This window comes from Lutjanus erythropterus, chromosome 6, assembly GCF_056507025.1.
Source record: "Lutjanus erythropterus isolate fLutEry1 chromosome 6, fLutEry1.hap2, whole genome shotgun sequence".
Taxonomy (NCBI): Eukaryota; Metazoa; Chordata; class Actinopteri; order Lutjaniformes; family Lutjanidae; genus Lutjanus; species Lutjanus erythropterus.
In genome coordinates this window covers 9,806,176-9,825,638 of record NC_139322.1, presented here as the reverse complement: position 1 = coordinate 9,825,638, position 19,463 = coordinate 9,806,176, and the positions used below count along the sequence as shown (strand labels likewise).

At 39.3% G+C, this 19,463-nt stretch overlaps 1 protein-coding gene across 2 annotated transcripts; it reads left to right on the top strand.

Annotated features, from left to right (window-relative positions):
- Window positions 1-1,130: 1,130 nt before the first annotated feature.
- Window positions 1,131-19,390, top strand: samd10a (sterile alpha motif domain containing 10a). 2 transcript variants are annotated; one of them, XM_084719962.1, is made up of 5 exons: window positions 1,131-1,412; window positions 5,913-6,094; window positions 16,930-17,098; window positions 17,190-17,336; window positions 19,014-19,390. In XM_084719962.1, exons 1-5 carry the CDS (start codon window positions 1,400-1,402, stop codon window positions 19,034-19,036), a joined length of 534 nt encoding a protein of 177 aa, XP_084576088.1. In that variant the 5' UTR covers window positions 1,131-1,399; the 3' UTR covers window positions 19,037-19,390. The 2 variants fall into 2 exon arrangements, with proteins under 2 accessions (XP_084576088.1, XP_084576089.1); XM_084719963.1 differs by having other exon boundaries at window positions 1,133-1,412; window positions 17,190-17,330.
- Window positions 19,391-19,463: the final 73 nt, after the last annotated feature.

Below are 19,463 nucleotides of genomic sequence, written 5' to 3'. Positions count from 1 at the left end.
ATTACCAGTATCTGCAAAATGCCTCCACTGTTGATGCTTCGTTTGATTAACTGCAACATTTGGGGAAATAGAAGTCAGTTAAATAGAATTCATGATTATTATGCTAACTGGAAAAAAAAGTGAGAATTATTTATTAATGGGAGCCACTAGGGTCCTATTTTTTTCTGAAATGCCTCCTTTTCTTCCACACCATTTTGTTATGCAATGATGGAACTGAAACTCATTTTTTTAGTCATGGCACTTAGATTTATTTATTTTTTTATTTGTTTGCTTCTGGCATTTTTCTTTCTTTCTTTTATTTATTTATTTCATACACTTTACACTCAAACTTGCTTGTGTTTTTGACCAAACACCATCTCTATCACCAGCATCACCACCTATAATCCCAAAATATTCATCAGTACCAGTATTAGAAGCACTAGTTGTAGTTGTACTATTAATAGGTTTGCTAGTAAACCTGTAAATGTTTCTCTAAATTAGATGTTGAGTCCTTGGATGATCTATCTTTTTTTTTAAAAAATATGGTTTTGTATTTGTATGTATTTATATATTTTTAAGTATTTGACCACATCTTTTTTTTTTTTTTTTTATCTGTGACTCTAATGGAACAGTTACCATGTTTTGCATCTGAATTATGTAATCACCACCCACACCTGATTGTCAGATATGTGACCAGTAAAGTAACTGGGCAGGTGGGAGCAGGATCTCACTGGTAGCCGGTCTTGTTGTCCTGCATCTCTTCTGGACAAACCCCACATAGAGGGTCCATCACAGAGAGGGCCCACTGCCCACAGGCGCGCACAGAGCTCCCTTTCTTCAGGGAAAAAAAAAGCAAAGGGGAATTCCTTAAGTTGGATGCTGCAGTGATGAGAAGCCTTTTCATCCGCCTGTTTTTCAGAGCCTCCACTGGCTGCGTTAATTACAGGGCCCGGGGCTGCACTTTGAGCTCGCTGCGCTCATGCAGGCTCTTGAGAAAAAGCCGCGCGTCTGATTCTCACGACACGTTAAAACGCACACGCGCGCACACACGACGCACGCACGCACACACATGCTCGCTCCCGCCTGAGCCAGCAGAACCAGTCAGTCAGCTGCTCGGGGACATTCCTGTCTGTCCTCGGTAACTTCAGGCGTGGGGGTGACACCGGTGGACGACGTGAGCTGGTTTTAAGGCGTTTTTTTTTTTTTTTTCTCCCACTCAGACCAGCGAGACTTAAAGAGGATGTGGAGCGTCTTTTCTCCTGCAAGACCTCACTGAAACTTTTGGCCGTAAACGCACCGCTGAGAGGAGCGGAGAGGAGCTGACGGGAGCGGAGGAGGGAGCAGGAGGACCCGCAGCCTGAGTGTCGGTCACCGGAGACGATGGGAGACTTTCATTAGATCCAAACGGCACCGAAACACCATGGCTGTGGACGGTAGGCTGATTTACACACTTAACATTCACATATTTCTTCACATTCGTGGAAACAGTCTTTAAAATAGTCTTAATTCGATGTAAACTTAAAGTTCAGCCACATATGTTGGGTTTGAGTCCATCTATTTGACTCAGTACTTGTGAGACCGGTTTGCAGGTATGCTGTGATCGCAGCTGGTAACAAAACGCCTGCTGTGCTCTCACAATGAGAAAGTATTGCGAGAAAACAGTTAAAAACTCCGCCTATTCCATTAAATCAGACTTAACACTGCACAGAATAAGAACACAACACAGTAAATACCTGAAAGTCACTTTAAACTCAGCGCTGTAGGAGCGCCTGTAAGGAAATTAGGGTGATTTTAAAGGCACATTATGCAGAATTTCCCTTAAAAAAGCAATATAGTATTGATTCTTATGGACATATTCCCTTGTAATCATCACTTATGATCCAGTAGAAGTGTGTGATGGTGTCTGTACCTGCAGGAACCCTGCCCTCTGTCTGTATTTCCTCATTTTCTCATTATTCTGCTGACCAAACCGTGCGCATTTGACGGTCTGGGAATTGGACTCAACATTCAGCTATCAGTCTGGTGCGTTTATGAACGACTCGGAAAAAAATCCCGCTGATTCTACCTTTAAGGAACAAGAGGAGGATGCTGCAGGTTGGTCAGTGACTTGGTGCTGAAACGGACAGCGCAGCAGACGAGACCAGAATCACCAGTGTGTCTGACGGTGTGGTGGTCAGTCTTTGCAGACTCAGTTTAAGCAAGTGGACAGCTACCATTTAAAGCTCCTATGTGTGGAGTTTAAAATGATTTGCATCTGTTGTTTTATTATGAATGTGTAAGCCTTTGTGGGAAAAAAAAAGGAAATTTGGTAAGAAATGGCGAAAACTGGTGCACCATGGATATTTTTCAGCTGATCTCATGGTCAATACCAGCAAGACATTTTTTTTTTCTATTAAAAAAAAAGTTCCCGCAGGGCTGCAACCAACAATTATTCTCATTGTCGATTAATCTGTCGATCATTTTCTTGCTTAATCGATATGTTTTTTTGGTCCAGAAAATGTGAAAAATGTTGATAAAAGTGCAACATGACATCTTCAAATGTCTTGTTTTGTCCACAATGCATTCAGTTTACTGCCATATATGAATAAAGAAAGCAGAAAATATCCACATTTAAGAAGCTTAGATCAGAGATTTTTTTTATTAAAAAATGACGCAAAATGATTAATCGATTATCAAATTAGTTGATGATTAATTTAATAGTTCAAAACTTAACTGATTAATCGACTAATCCTTGCAGCTCTAATTTGATGCTCATCTTTTAATTTTATTCCAAATGCAGTGACAGTCCTGGTGAAAATTGGTGTAGCATGTGTGTCCACAATATGGATTTTTTTTTTTCAGCTGATACAGATGAACAACAGTTATCTGCTTCTCATGGCCGACACCAATAAGATAACCAATAACTTAACATTTTTGTAGTTCATATACACACCTGAGGTTTAGGCGGGTTCAGATGTAGCTGAGATGGATGATTTAATATTCATGGTTTCTCTGTGTGTACAGTAAACTATTTAAATTACTTCTGGGGTTTGTTGGACCTCATTACTCAACAGTAATCAAGTGTGACAAGACTAATGTTTGAACCAACATTAGTTTTCTACAAGGAGCATTTTTGTTTAACTTGTTTATTGTTTTTTTTTATTGAAGAATAACTCATTGTGTTGCATTTTAAGCCACAGATGGATATAGCCTGTATATTTCCCAAAGAGGAACAGTAATCTTGGATGGCTGATAATTTTACATTTTTCTATTTTAGGAAGAAGTTTGTATAACTTGTAGTTTGAGGGTAAGAAAGATTTAATGTTCCCCAACCTTGACTGAACCAAATCTACCTGATATCACTGTTCAAACAAACAAAAACAGCAATTCTGACTCTTCAAATGTTCTTTTTTTGGTAGAGTATCTAAAAAAAACTTTACAAACATCCAACGGTTATTTTCGTTATCGATTACTCTGCAGAATCTTTTCACGATTAATCATTTAGTCCATGAAATGTCGAAAAATTGTGAAAAATGCTCATCATAGTTTCCCTGAGCCCAACATCACGTCTTCAGATGTCTTCTTTTGTCCAACCAACAGTCCAAAACCCGAAGACTCTTCATTTACTGTCATAAATGACAAAGAAAAGCAACAAAAAGTCACATTTAAAAAGCTGGAAGCACCAAATGTTTGGTATTTTTGCTTGAAAAATGACTGAAACGATTAATCACTTGTCAAAATAGTTGGCAGCTGATTGACTAATCAATTAATCAGCTAATCGTTGCAGCTCCGCAAACATACTTCAGCTTTTATAGAGCATTTTGTCTTAAGAATTCAAATTAAATGCTTTGACATTATCTGTCAAAACAAATCGCTATAAGTTCACTTTTAGAATAATAAATAATAATACAAATTTCCCATTATCGGTCTATAATTTATCAGTCCTGATATTGATCGTACATCCCTACTTATGTGTTGTTTTCTGTGTCAAAGTCGGAAAGGTTTAAATTCTGTGAAAAAAAAGCTCCGGTCTACAGTGTAGATTCAACCAAAATAAGAAGTGAGACATATTGCAGGCAGACAGGCCAAGACGTCTCACAGTATGAAAGAGTTTTCCGTCCCGTGCTGGCAGTTTATGTGTGTGTTAGTTAACGAGGACTTTTTCCTCCCATAAACTGGCAAAACTAACGGAAGAAAAAACTCTGTCTGACAAGTGGTCTTAATTATCTGTATTTAATCCAGGAAAGAGGCACATTTGCGTTTACAGCTGCAGCCTGGGGGAGTAATAACCCTGTGAAGGAGAGCTCACGTACAGAGTCTTGGAGTTGCACCTCAAAGAAACAAAAATCACATCCAGAGTTTTATTCATAATAAACTGATGCTGCTGGTTTTGCCTTGATGATTGCAGGACTCGGCTTTGCTGCGCTCTCAGCGGGTGATGTTGAATGACACGGAGGAGAGGCACAAAGCTGGAAAACCAAAAGCCACTCTTTCATCTCCTCAAACCCTCGTCTCCCCCGACAGTCTCTCTCGTTCTGTCCTCTTTTCAAATTCTCTTAGTCAATTTAAGATATTCAAAATGCACGTTAACGCGCGCACAAACACAGCTGCACACGCGGCTTCAAACACGGTAAGAAAATTCTTCCAATCTGGCACATGAATCAGTAATGACCCGTGGCTTTCTGCCAGGATCTGTGCCAGCAACAGCGTGTTTACTGTAGTTCCACACTTTCTTTAATTACTGGATGTTGGGATGCCACCTGCTGTTGAGTGGGTTTGGATGTCTGCCCGCGGGCCGCGTCGTAATGATGAGAAAGTGGCTCATCTCGCAGCTCTGACATTCACCTACAAGCTCTGCACAAAGTGATAGTGGTGCCGCAACGCTGACATGGCGTGCATGAATTACAGAGGAGTGTGTCCAGGCTCGGATAACTTTCAACGCCGCCTCGTGCCTGATCAGGACGCGCTTAGAATTAAAGGTGTTAACTAGAAACATATAGGGATCCATATAGTTGTCCGCATAGGAGAACCATTTTTGGATCCCAGTAGAACTCTTCATAAAAGTTCCATCAGGAATCCTTTCAAGGGGTTCTACCTAGAAGCCAACATAAAGGGTTACCAAGACAACCGTCAACAGGGGTTCGACCAAGAACTTTTTAATATTAGATGGGTTTCATCTAGAACCAGCACCCTGTCATGTTTCAAGGGTTTTATCTAGAACCCACACATGGGGTTCAACACCAGGCAACAACACAAGAACACGTGTAGAATGAATTTATCGAAGGGTTTGTCCTGAGAACCTTTACATATTCAAAGGGTTTCATCTAGAACCCACACTGTTTGTATAACAAGGGTTTCATCTAGAACCCACCCAGGGGGTTCTACTGAGAACCATTTTATATTCCAAGCATTTAAGCCAGAACTAACCCTGGGATATACTAAGAACACTTTCATAGTCTAATTGTGTCATCTAGAACCCATACATGTTATATTCCAAGGGTTTAATCTAGAACCACCAAGGGGGATCTAAGAATAGCCTGTAAAATGATTTGATTTGCAGATACATTTAAAAATACTATTTGAACTGAGGATCTTTTAACACCTGTGACTTTAACAATCCTTGGAGAACTCTTTCTTCCATAAATGGGTAGTTAGTCTTACAAAGGAGCTTTGTCAAACCCTCTGTTCATGAAAGGGTTCTTCAGAAGTAAATGTTCTGGGTCATTTTGGAACCCTTATTTCTAAGACTGTGTTGATGGAGCATGTGTGAGCAGGTACTTTGTAGTGAGATCATCCCTAAATGACAGACAGGGTGTCCAGGTGGGTTTTGTTTTCAAGTCACGCACCCTTTAGGGAGTTTTTACTGTGCGTGTCTCCTGCTGATTTTACATCGTCAGTGGTTACAGGCGGATCCGGCTGTCTAATCATTACACCTCCTGCTTTTATCTCTCCAGCGGCTTCCAGTTTCAGTTTCTGCAGGCCAGCTGTGGAGTACAGGGCTCTGCCCGAGGACTTCAAGCACCAGCTGAGTCGACGGACAGGTGGGAATCTAACCTGGCATGACGGCCGCGGACAGAAAACCGCAGGAGGCAGGACGGTGAAGCTGCTGCAGCAGCCGGGCACGGAAGCCCTGCAGGTACTGAACATCTACATGACCTCAACATGTCGAACAGCCCGCGTGTGATAAACCCCCCGAGCTTTCTTCATTCTCCAAGGTCGACGAGATGTGTTTATTTCTGTTTAATATAGCTTCCAATCAAACAACATCAAAATTTAATCCATTTTAGATAAGAAATCAGTATATGTCCTTGGTGTTTATTCTGACTTGCATACTTATTGACAGACAACATCGGTGTTGGTCATTAGAGGCATTTTAGAGACATTTTTCAGGAAATGCACAGGAGATGTGTGGGATGTGAGTCAGTTTCACTATTGATCACAGGACTGGGACGGGACAGGGAAAAAAATCAACGGGAGTGGGAATTATAATAACGATAGGTCAGTTTTTTTTTGCATGCACTTGACAGGAACAGGATGGGACGCTATCATTCTCCTGGGGTTGGGACGGGACAGGAGTATTTTTGCAGAAGTGGGATGGAACAGGAGTGAAAATCCACTTCCGTGTTATGCTGTATTGGTCATGTGACTGGTACAATATCTGTCCTGTCAGGCAGCAAAAATAGTTTGTAACATAACTTTAATTCCAACAGACACACTGTAGACAACCGGCAGAACGTATTTGTTTACATACTTACCTTGATGCCACACATTTAACTTGAGGATTACAGTAAAGGACACGGCACGCGATGGCAAAAGTCTCACTGTATTATTTTGTGTCAAACTGGTCTCATGATTGATGAAATTGCACAGCCAGTTCAGGCGTCTGATGACTGGTGGAAAAAACATAGCATAACGCATGCTCCTCAGACTTGTTTACATTTATTTTTTTCAGGTTTCCAGGTCGACGGCTAAAAGGTTACTGATCTATTGCCAACTGTTTTGACAAGCACATTTGTCACTGTGCAGCAGCGATGACACATCTTGCAGGAATTTATGACTTGTCTTCAAAACGTTCCAGCTTTGTTGTTGCTGCTGACGCGCCGACCGTCCTCTGATCCTGTCGTGTCCCCATGCAACCCTTACCCTGCCCCTGGTCTAACATTAACGAGTGTGCTAACTGGCTTCCACTGTCCAAGTGGAACACAAACTTAGCAGCACAACGGACATCTTAAATCATTAATGCTACATAACCCACACTCTGAAAAAGGGAAAAAAACCATCTTGGCCTCTTAGCATTTCAGTGACTCTGCTGTGTTCATAATTTCCCTCCATTGTCTGAAGGTTTGTGATTTTTCCTACTTTAGTCTTTTAGCATACTTTGTAAAATAAGATATAACTATTAAAAAGGATATGCACTTATTGAAGTCATTTATCTTACCTTAGCTCAGCCAGTTCCATTAGGCTAAAAAAAAAAACATGTTCATTTAGTTCTGCAAGTGCAAATAAAGGTCTATAGTTCCCCCCGGACAAAAATTCACCAGCCGCCACTGTGCACAATAGCAGCAGTATCATTATATGTTACGTTTCCTTACACAAAAAGTGAGGATAATTACATTTCCTGTTTGATTTTAAATGGCAGAACAGCAAGTACAGGCCCTTGTTTTGTGTGAACGCTTCCTTTGAATTGTTCCAAAATAATTCTTAATATTTATCTGAAGATCGTCACTAAGCACTGTTCTTGATCGATCATTGGTAACATTAAAAATGGCAACACTTTTTCTTATACCAAACTATAATAAGTGCATTTTTCCTCCTCAATCAAAGCTTTATTTCCACAGCAACATATAGCTTTTTTTTCTGACAGCATTACATTGCCTGTGAAACATGCAGTACTTGAATGTCAGATAACATGCAGAGCGTGCTCATAAAAATAATCTTGGTTAGATCCCAGATCTTAATTTGGCAGCAGATTGATTAAATTTTACTTGATCGTTTAAATTCTCAACAACCGATTAATTGATCATCAGTTAATTGTTATCATCCCTGTTTGATTCATACTAATTGCACGGGTTGGATCATGTGGAATAAAAGATCTTTATAGCAGGAAAGATGATAGCAAGAAAGTAGTGGTGTTATCTGTTTTCAGTCTCACTGCATTCCTTCACATAACTCAGTGGTTTCTTAAGAAGTCATTAAAACAAGTCATTTCCTTGTCGTCTTGTCAACATGAGTACACATGGAAACGCTCCTCGCTGGTATTCAGTGACTGCTGTCAGATTTCTGCACAGAAAAGTCTGAAAGGAAAAAAAAAAAAATCATATTCTGGCAAATGCTGCCGGTCACCATCCATTGTTGCAAATGGGCACTTTGTTAGCAGAGAATGGAAGTCGCTCTCTCCCCAGCGGGTTGGTGGGCTCTAACAGGCTTTTAGCATGGCTTTAAATAGCACAGGTCCTCCAACACTCGTGGTATGCTGCTGCAGCAACACTGTGTCTGGTGACTGAGAGCTGAAAGAAACAGAATTTAGTTTGATACTGAATCCTTGATAACATACAGCCTGTGACTGCTGTTGCAGGGTAATAAACAGTTTTGGATCTCTTTATGTGAAACGTCTTCAGATCCACTTCCAGTAGCCATCCTGTTCCAGTTTAAATTCAGTTTTTTTAGTTGATAGCATGTCCTTATCTGATGTAGCGTTGTCTGCCTGCACAGTCACTGCCATCAGCAGAGACGATCCATTTGTGCTGTAAACTGGCCTCATTTAAAGCCCATAGTTACAAGTCAGACAGCCCGCGCCTTTGTCTTCACCCCGTGGAAGGCTCTTTAAAGGCGGTAATGAGCTGAAGCTAAAGCTGCAGACATAGAACTGGGCTGGACTGATAACAGAGTTGTATACAGTCTGTTGTTTGTTTGCTTCAATCCTCTTGGATGCACATAACGTAGTGGTCGGTTTATTTTTGTTTGGAGGGGACATAAACTTTAACCAGCGTTGTGTGTTTGGAAGGCGTGCTGCTCTGGAACATGTGGACAGTAATTTCACTTCCTCCACAGTTCGGCTCTTCATCCTTCAGCTGGTTTTAATTACTCTTCTTCTGCATGTTGTGGTCTTTGACACTCTCCCACTCTGCAACCACAGAGTCCTCACTAGTGCGCCGTGCACGTGGATTATAGTCTCTCTGTCATCTGACTACACTGTACATGCAGACATTGTACTTAAATTAGATTTTGCCTTTAACTTAATTTACACTAATCTTTTAATTTTGCTTGCTTACACTACTGAGTTTCCAGACTTCACTCCATAATGCACATCTTGAAACAGTGGAGTTCTTTTGCTGACTTTTCCCAAATGCAGAACAACACAATACATTCAATAATTGTTAAAAGATAATAATTGGCAACTATTTTCATAATCAGTTAATCGGTTAGCAGGAATGCCAAACATTCTTTCATTCCAGCTTCTAAATAGTGAGGATTTACTGCTGTTATTTTGTCGTATTTGGGGATTTTTGGACCGTTGGTGAGACAAAACAGGCTATTTGTTATTGGCCAAACAATTAGTCACTTAACTGACAAAACGATTGGGAGAAATACAAAAGAGTAGAAATACAAATGATGACATGACATTTTGGGACTATATTGATGTTTGAACACTGTCTGACACAAAACATTCTATTTTTTTCCTTATATGATGAATAATATTAGAACATCTCTAAATATTTTTAAATTCCAGCTTTTGAATAGTGAGCAGTTCCTTATTTGATGAAAATATTTTGGGATTTTGAACTGTTAGACAAAACAAGCGATTTGTTCTTTACCTTTGGCTTTAGGAAAGTGTGATGGCCATTCTTCACAGTTTTCTGACATTTTATTGGCCAAACATTGAATCATTTAATTAACAAAATAATTAAGTGATTAGTTAATAATGAAAAATATTAGTTGCAGCCCAAGTAGAAATGGCAACGTGGGATTTTGTATGAATATTGCATTATGAACACTGACACAAAATAATTTCTTTATGGTTTAGAATGGTATCAGAACATCTTTATCAGTTAATTCTTTACATCATTTTTTTAAGCAAGAATGACAAATATTCTTTCATTCCAGCTTTTAAATACTGAGGATCTGCTGCTATTGTTTTGTCGTATTTTATAAAAAATGTTAGTGGATTTTGGACTGTTGGTCAGACAAAACAAGCTATTTGCTTATTTAATTTAGCTTCGGGAAATATTCAGAATTTTCTGACATTTTATAGGCCAGACAATTAATCACTTGACTGACAAAAGAATTGGAGGATTAGTCTGTAATGAAAGAAATTACTTGCAGCCCTGGTAGAACTGGCATCATGGGTTTTTTTTGGGGGAACATTATTGCGGTCGTAATGCTGTCTGTTCATGAACCGTGAAAAATGTTTGCCTCCAATTAAACCTGTTAAAAAAACTTCACAGTGACATTAAAATTACTCTTTTATTTGCTGCTGCACACAGAGGCATATCCAGAATTTTATCAGAATTATGAAAAATGTCCATCACAATTTCCTAAAGTCAAATTTGACGTCTTCAAATGTCTTGTTTTTGTGAACTAAAGCACAAAATGTCATAATAGCCATTTGTTTTGACCATTTCTCATTCCTCTCTACTTTAGTGACTAACATTACAGTAGAATACAGTACAATTCTTTTGTTTATTTGTTTTTTGATAAAAGATAAATACTCCTACCAGTCACAATACAGCAGAGCAACACAGTACAAACACAACATAAAGCTTCCAAGCTTTATTCTTAAGTCCTCAAAAAGAAATTGTACCTCCAAAAGTAGGCTACGTACAAAAGAAAATCAGACTTCAGTGGCGGGGGGGGGCAGCGGTGCCACCCCAGGCTTCTCCCTGGAGGCATTATGAGAAGTCTTTTGTGTGATAATTCAGAATACACGCATCCATACAAAGGCCCAAATCTGACGACAAAATATTCACACACTGACCCACAAATGACAGAAATGCAGGGTTTTAGGCAGCACCTGTCACCAGTGAAGCCGACGCTAAGTGAGGGTGTGAAATGAGATCGCTCACAACAAAAAAGACACGGGAGCGCCGCTCTGAGCTGACAAGTTGAAAGTAAAATTTAGAATAAGGGATATCCAGTGCTTTTTATCTGTAGAGAAGTATAAAGATAAAAGTGACAAAAAAAATACAAAAAACTGTGGTGGATTGGAAATCAGCCAGGAGGCAGAAAAATACTGGATTCAAACTTGCTGCTCTGAACGTGTCTTTGTTTGTTGTTTAGATTCCCATTAGCTTCATGTGCTGTGACAGCAACACAAGTTAATCTTCCTGGGCTCCACGTGCATTTATAATACTGTCTGACTCCCCTCCTCACAATAACACTCAACAACAGTCTCCACAAACACTGACACAAAACATCACAACAACTCAAAAAAAAAAAAAAAAAACTAAATCTAGTGCAATATTTGACTTTGACATAACATTACCAGCTGTCAGAGAAGAAAATTAAATCCCCAAACCACAAATAAAGCACAACGAGTAGCTCTCTCCATCAGTATTGGAGCAAAATCAGTTCTTTTTTTATAATTCAAATTTTTATTTGAATTGATTTTGGTCGGGTCGGTACGTCACAGCTCTGCACATCAAATGAGACACTCAATCTTGACGAACAAAAATAAAAATTCAATAGAAACAGGCTAAAAGAGATGCGTACAAGCGGGGGCGCAGCACCAGCCCCAGTCCCCCAAAAAAGCAATCAAAATAGCAAAATTAAAGTTGAATAAATAAACATAAACATAAACATTAAAATTAATAATTATAATAATTTAAAAAAAGAATAACTACTGGTCCTTGAGCACGGTTAGTCATCCTAGTCAGCATGGATTCATAAGAGACAGTTTTTGTCATATAGTTTACTTCTTTCTGTGCTAAAATAAAAAGAAAAATCTGTTGAGAATTTATAACTTCTGACCTTTACATTAAACTGCATGAAGCAATTACAAAAAATACCCTCATATAAAATAATGATGTCTGTCTGAGAAGAACAACAAGTTTCTATAAAGAAAAAATGCTCATTTAGTTCTGCTGATGTGTTGTATAAAGCACTAATTATTATTCATTGCTGCTCTGTTTGAACACAGTAAACTATTTAATTTACTTCTTGGTGTGTTGAGCCTCATTACTCAACAATAAACAAGTGCGACAACGCTAATGCACAAACCAACGGTTAGACATTAGGTTTCTACAAGGAGCTGCACTTTTGTTTATAGTTATTAAAATACCTTGTGGTGCCGCAGGAGGATATATTTCCCACAGATATTGAGTAAAATAAGCATGTCTGAAAAAAAGAACAGATTTCTATGAAGTGCACTCTCTCTTAAAACAATTAAAATGCCTTTATTATCATGGCATGTTCATGTTGGACATTAAAACAAACAAACTCTGGATAAATGTTTAGTTCTGTTTTACAGTAGAAAGTAATGTAAACAGTTTTTTTTTTAATAAAAGAGAGACTAATGATTATTCATTGTTGCTCTGTGCTACATGCAAGCTATTTTAAATTACTTATAGGTGCAGTGGACCTCATTACTCAACAATAATCAAGTGTGACACTTAAACTGCATTAGTTTTCTACAAGCAGCAAAATCAGCTGGATTTTTGTTTAACGTGTTAATAGGTTTTTGTATTGAAGAATAACTCATCATGTTTGATTTGAAGCCAAATGAGGAGATATTTCTCTTGGAGGAAAGGTTATCGAGTTGTAGATATAAATATATTTAAAAGATTATGAATGTAATTTAAACAAAAGCACCGTTCATATGAACACACCTGTCCTGTGATATTTAAAACCTTATTAGTGGAAACTGTCCATTTAAAGGCAGCAGTTGTTTCTCAAAATGGTCAATTTTAGTCAACCATGAAATATAACAAACTAGTTTCTCATCAGGCTACTTCTTTAATAAATTGGTCGAATAGGGAGGTTTTAATTGTTTATATATCTATGACAAATCAACATTTTGATCCACATAGTTCTACCAGTAGACTGGAAATCTTAAAAGTCTCAGATATTTAGTTAAATGTCACGAATGTCAGCATCAGTTCACAACACGTTATTGATGAGCTGATCCTGAGCCTCACTGTCCACACACTGTCAAACCAAAAGCTCTTCAGTTGTGTCCTGAACTCTTCCGTGGTTTAGACATCCCAGAGTTCAACCAGGAGAGACTTTGTTCAGAGCGTACAAAATATGTTTGTTTGATGTGTGCACAGTTGAGAGAGAAATGTGAAAAGTTTTGGCTCCGTCATGACATCATCGCGTATAAAGGAGTTACTGAGGCTGTGATTAGTAAAGGAAACCCCCCCGATGGAGTCTAGACGCTGGTGGTGGTGGTGGTGGTGAAGGAACGGCTGAGGATCGGGATGAGATGAGGACTGGACTTCTGATGAGCTCAACCTGGGCGCTGGATCAGAAGAACCGGAGGAGAACGGGGGTGGAGGAGGGTCAGCTCTGCAGAAATGACAGCTGGCGACAGCAGAGAGGAGAACAGATTTAAAGTTTTGACACGACGACATGATTGGCTGACGGAGGCTGTGGTTGGTTGGACAGCTGATTGAGAATAAGTGGGTAAAGAGAGATAGTTAGGGATGAATGAGGCGTAAAGATTGATTGAACCTACGCTGAGCTTCATCAGGCTTGAATTTGATTATTCAGCGTGCAGTCCACTCTGTTGTTGTTTACATCCCAGTATCTCCAAATTGACCAGACTGTGTTGTCAGTGCAAACACTCTGTACTGAAACATCAGTGCCACATAAATAATCTTAAAATGACATTAAAATGTAATGTAGGTATTTATGATTCATTAAAATTTTACTCTGCTCTCTTAATTGGAGTCATCACTCTGAAACACTCTTTCTTATTTTGTATCAAATACAGTCAGAAGAAATGTGACAAAAAAAAACTTAAACGATTATTCTTGGCTGCTTTGCAGGGTTGGAAGTAACTACTTACAAATACTCAAATTACTGTAATTAAGTAGTTTTTTGGTGTGCTTGTACTTTTAGGAGTAGATTTTGAGGTCGTACTTAAGTATGCATTACAAGATGCAATCTACTTAGATACTTTTAAAATCATAGCTGAGTACAGAGTACAATTTGCATTAAGATCCAAACCTTTGATCTGCATTTTTGATCAGATCACAAACGGGCCAAAGAAAAACAGGACAAAACAGACCGCTGCAGCTGCACACATCTGGAGTGATCATTAATCATTTCATTCCCGTCAAGAATTTAACCACTGAAAAATGTATTCATGGATATTTAATCAATAGACACGGCGGTAATTTGTACCTCATTTGACCTTGTTTTGTCTGATGGAACCAAATGAGGGGAAAAAAAGGTGTTTTGTATCTTATAAATTATTAACGATTAATCAGTTGTTAGCGTTTCGGTTCAGGAAAATGTGCAAAATTGGCAACCCTAGTTCGGAGAGGTGGCTGTGACATCAACGGTTAAAAGTAGTTTTTAAGATGGATACTACTCTAACACCAGAACTTTTACTTGTAATTGAGTATTTTAGCGATGTGACAGTACTTGTACTTGAGTACAGATTTTCAGCACCACTGCTGCTTTGAATGGACACTGAAGAGCTACAGTTTACGAGCTGATTTCTTCAGTGCCACATGTAAACTATTTAAATTACTTATCGGTGCGCTGGACCTCATTACTCACCAATAATCAAGTGTGACAAGACTTGAACCAACAGTTTTCTACAAGGAGCTAAATCAGCTGGATTTTTGTTTAACTTGTAAGAGGACGTTGATAGGCTTTTGTATTGAAGAATAACTCATTATGCTGGATTTTAAGCCACAAGCACATTTGTTTCTCACAAAGGAATCATTATTATTTATGTCTCTCTGTGTTTAATCAGATCATGTGTGGATATAAAGGTGTAAGCTAATATTAAAAATGTACTGGATGTTTCTTAGTGGAACGTAGTCTATATTTATTAAAATGTTGCACTCGTATATGGAGTCATTATCACTCTGAAAACACTGTCACACACCTCGAGCACAAATTCTGCCCTGCTGAGTCTTAAATGTGAGCCAGCCTTTTTCTTTTTCCTTTTTTCTTTCTTTTTTTTTTTTTTTTTTTTTGCTGCTGCATCTGAGAAAATCTTGAGTTGGAGAAACGCTGAACCTGCTGAATTTTTAAAACCAGACTGACTGATCAAAGGCGCAGTTTGATTGGTCCCACATAGTTTTACATCCTGTACATCTTTAAGATTAAAGGGAGCTGGATTCCATGATCACACTGGCCTTCATGCTCCCGTGTCTGCGCTGCTGTTGCTGCTGCTGCTGCGTGTTCGCTCATCCTGCAGACAACTTAGAAGTTCACTTCTATGCAGACTCAGAGTGTTTGATCTGTAAGCATGTATGGTCAAGATGATGTCCGTGTGTTTTAATGAGTTTGAAACTTGCTTTTGCTCTTATAGAGGGATGATCTTACCAGTCACTCATGTACAGTATGGATCCATCTGTGTGCATCTGTTTCTCAGAATGTTTGTCTGTCGTAAAGTGTTTAATGCTGAATGTTACAAGCTGAGCGGCCGCGTTTGCAGAGATCACGCATCATGTTTGTGGATCTGATCGCATCATTTCATGGATGTCACAGTGGCCTTTAAGGTCAGATCACAAAGAAGATAGTGTGGTGTGAGTGGAACAAACATCAAAGCGAGAGGGAAGGTCAAGATGCAGCTTTAGAGAAAAACACTGACATTTAGGTGAATGCGTTTTTTATAACGGTGGGGACCTATTTGTGTGTGTGTGTGTGTGTGTGTGTGTGTGTGTGTGTGTGTGATTCCACTGACCATGTATGCATTAGTGTAGCCTCAGTGGCTCTTGGGTGTGACTTGATGAAACGTTGCTGCAGAGTCAAGCAAGTATAACCCCTCCTATTCACACAATAAAGCACAGAAATAGACACAAGCCTCCCATCCATCATTTCTCCAGTCAACACGACACACCACAGAATCGAGGGGCTGTTCTGCTCGCCAGTTTCAGTGTTGTCTTGTTAAGTTCAGCTGCATGACATTAAATTTCCTTGCCGAGTGTTAGGAGAGAAGACTGATAACACTTAAAAGTCAATATGAAGCTGCAACCAGTATCCGGTTAGCTTAGCTTAGCATAAAGACTGAAAACAGGAGTAAAAAACCAGTCTGGCTCCATCCAAACGTAACTGTAGCTGCGTTCAAAATCACGTTTTTTTTTCTTATTTTACTTTACGTACTGCAGCTGCCCTTCCAAAATACACAGTGCTGCATGCAGTATGCATAGAGTTGACCTCTCTAAAGTCCCGTCTGTTTTTGCTCTGTGCTCCAATAACAGCTGAGCAAGCTTGGTACCCAGTGAAACCTCTGATAACTTGTCCCTGTCCTGTTTCCTGCACTCCTGACCTGCTGTGAGCTGGGATAGTCTATGTTTAAAAGAAAAACAAAATTTGAAGACAAAAGATCTTTTTGTGAGACCTGTAAAAGTTACATACATATAGGCTAGTTGCATGTTAAGTAAGCTAATGTTAGCAATATGCTGGCAAACTAGCTACCTAATGATTGACAACTGATGATTGATTATCTGACTAGTTAGCTAGTGTGTTGGTTTTTTTTCAACATTGTCCTGAATCCCAAATTCTGTCCTGTTTGTCCCAAAATGTGACCGAATGCAGAAGGACATCCTGGTATTTTTGGCACACTGCATTTGACATCCTGTGTTTTGGAAAATACTAAATCCCAATCTCTCATTGGGCAGAGGCAGGCTAGCAGTTTCCACCTGTTTCCAATCTTAATGCTAAGCTAAGCTAACAGGCTGCTGGCTCTAGCATCATATTTAATAATAATTAACCGTTCTTCTAATGCATGTTCATCTTGTCTTTATTTATCTGTATGTCTTACTGTCTGTCTGTCTGTGTGTCTGACTGCAGTACCGTTCCAGTGACAATTATGGGATATATCACACAAGTCCAACACAGCCCAGTCTGATCCGTCCCGTCGTGCTCTGGTCACAACAAGATGTTTGCAAATGGCTGAAGAAACACTGTCCACACAACTACCTAACCTACGTGGAGGCTTTCTCGCAACACGCCATCACAGGTCTCTCTGCTCAGACAATCAGAACACATACTGTATGACTTACAAAATAATAATGACATTTATTTTCGAGCTCTCTGCTTTCACCTTGCAGGCCGTGCGTTGTTGCGTCTGAACGGGGAGAAGCTGGAGAGGATGGGGCTCGTGCAGGAAACGCTGCGGCAGGAGCTGCTGCAACAGGTGCTGCAGCTTCAGGTGCAGGAGGAGGGACGTAACCTGCAGCTGCTCAGCAGAGGTGAGGGTGTGTGTCTACATTTTTTTTACCTCTGCATTCTCAAACATTCACCTTAAAGGGACAGTTTGACATTTTAGGAAATATGCTTCTTAACTTTCTGGGTGAGATTTAGATGTAAAGATAGATACTATGCTCATGTCTGTACAGAGTGAATGTGAAGCAACTGCCATTAGACGGTTAGCTTAGCTTAGCATAAACAGGGGAAACGGGGCAACAGTTAGTCCAGAGATATACTTGCTTTTATTTGCACATTCACATATGCATCCATACATGGCTGCCTCACATATCCCACATACATTTGGAGCGATGGTTGTGTGCCTCCTCAGAAATGAAAGCTACACAGACACGAACGCAAGCATGTGGTTAAACAGCAAGTATATTTACGAGTATATATAGACTCAATGAAGTGAGGGAGCACCATCAGTGAGAACAAAGAAGTAAAAGAGACACAAAACATAATTTGTCCAATTGTTTCACAGCAGTTATGTTATAAAGCACAAATAAACACGCCCACCTTTCTGCACAATGTAATATTTTGTTTGAGTGCAGCCAAAGTGAACCTCAGTCTGCTCTGCCTGTGTGTGTGTGTGTGTGTGTGTGTGTGTAAAACTCTTCCTGCAGCTCTCACAGACAGAGAGCAGAGTGAAGAGATGGAAACAGCGTTGTAACTTCGTTTTTGTCGAGTCCTGAAGTCGAAGCCTGTGCACTGTATGGGCTGAGGGCTGCACACTGCTGCCAAACTTACTGCAGTCCAGAAATGTCCCAAGTACAGAAAAAAAAAAGAAAAGAAGAAAATACAGGCAGATGGCTGAGTCTCTGCAGATACAGACACCACCACATTTATTTATTCATTTATTCATTTATTTCTCAGGGACAGTGCGTATTAATAACCAATGCTCTAAATATCCCAGAATTAGCCAAAAGGCTAGTCCCTGGCCAGATGTGAAGTTGGCAACCTAAAATCAATATAAAATTTAAGAATTGAGAAACAAGGCATGCTAATTACAGTAAAAGCAGAACTCAGACATGCGTCATAAGTGATGATTTAAAGCAGGGGTGTCAAACTCAATCTCATCCTGGGCCACATTAGCATGATGGTCACCCTTAAGGGGCTGGTTGTAAATGTGAGACTATAAAATCCATCTGCGTTATGATATTACATAATTGCCTCTGCATTCAATTAGTCTTGGTTAACTTAATAATTAATAAGTGACACTGAGAGCAGAGATTTTGGAAAAATAATAGGAGGCAGGCATTCAAGTATACAACCATCTTACAATTCATTTAAATTAGAATATTGTAATATTTATTTCTTTTTTGTAGCCTAAAGTCAAGTTTCTATTAATGTCACTAGCTAGCTACAACCATTTGGTTAGAGCGCCACTGCTCGTGGCAGCTGTATGATATCAGCACGCTATCTAATGTATGCTGACATATAGCAGTTAGACGCCTTCAGTGCGTAGATAACAAAATAGGGACATGTAATTTATGGACACCATACTTGTTGTATTGTATTGAGCAAATTATATTCTTTGCACATTCTCACAGGTAGAATAAAAAGGTGGGTTTATGTTTATATGAGTCCATGCATTTTTTAGGGAAAAGTTGGATATTATGCCTTCAAGTACAATTTTCAAAATGTCTTCAAATGTTGGGAAAAATGAGTATTTCTGTCTTTCACAGGTTCCTTTGGGAGGATATCATAGCCATGTTTCTGGAGGAAGTTGAATGCTGTGGATTTATGGGATATTTACACAAATAAACTCAAATGTGAATCAGTTTTGTGGGATAGACGCACCCGGCGAGCGGCGACGTCCAGATTCATGCTGCTGGAAGCTGGCAGCGTTTTTGTTCCCCGTCTGCACGACAAACAGACATAATCTTTACGGACTGACTATGAACTGTGATGAGGAAGCTCCATGACAATCTGTCAAGTTATTGATCTATTCTGTGATTAATTAATTAATTATTAACTATCTGTCTCTTACTGTCTCTACCTCTTTCTCTCTCTCTCTCTCTGTTAAACTTTTTTTAATGTCGCAAAATAAACAAATAAATAAAAAAAATATATCAAAACACCACTGCTTTTTATTCTTTATTTAAAATGCCTTCGTGCCGCTCAGGATTTTGTGC

What these genes read in the sequence shown, in the direction of transcription:
- samd10a (XM_084719962.1), top strand. An exon ending in CGGGCACGGAAGCCCTGCAG is followed by an intron (nt 6,095 to 16,929) that starts GTACTGAACATC and finishes GTCTGACTGCAG; the next exon opens with TACCGTTCCAGTGACAATTA. An exon ending in GCTGCTCAGCAGAGGTGAGG is followed by an intron (nt 17,337 to 19,013) that starts GTGTGTGTCTAC and finishes TGTCTTTCACAG; the next exon opens with GTTCCTTTGGGAGGATATCA.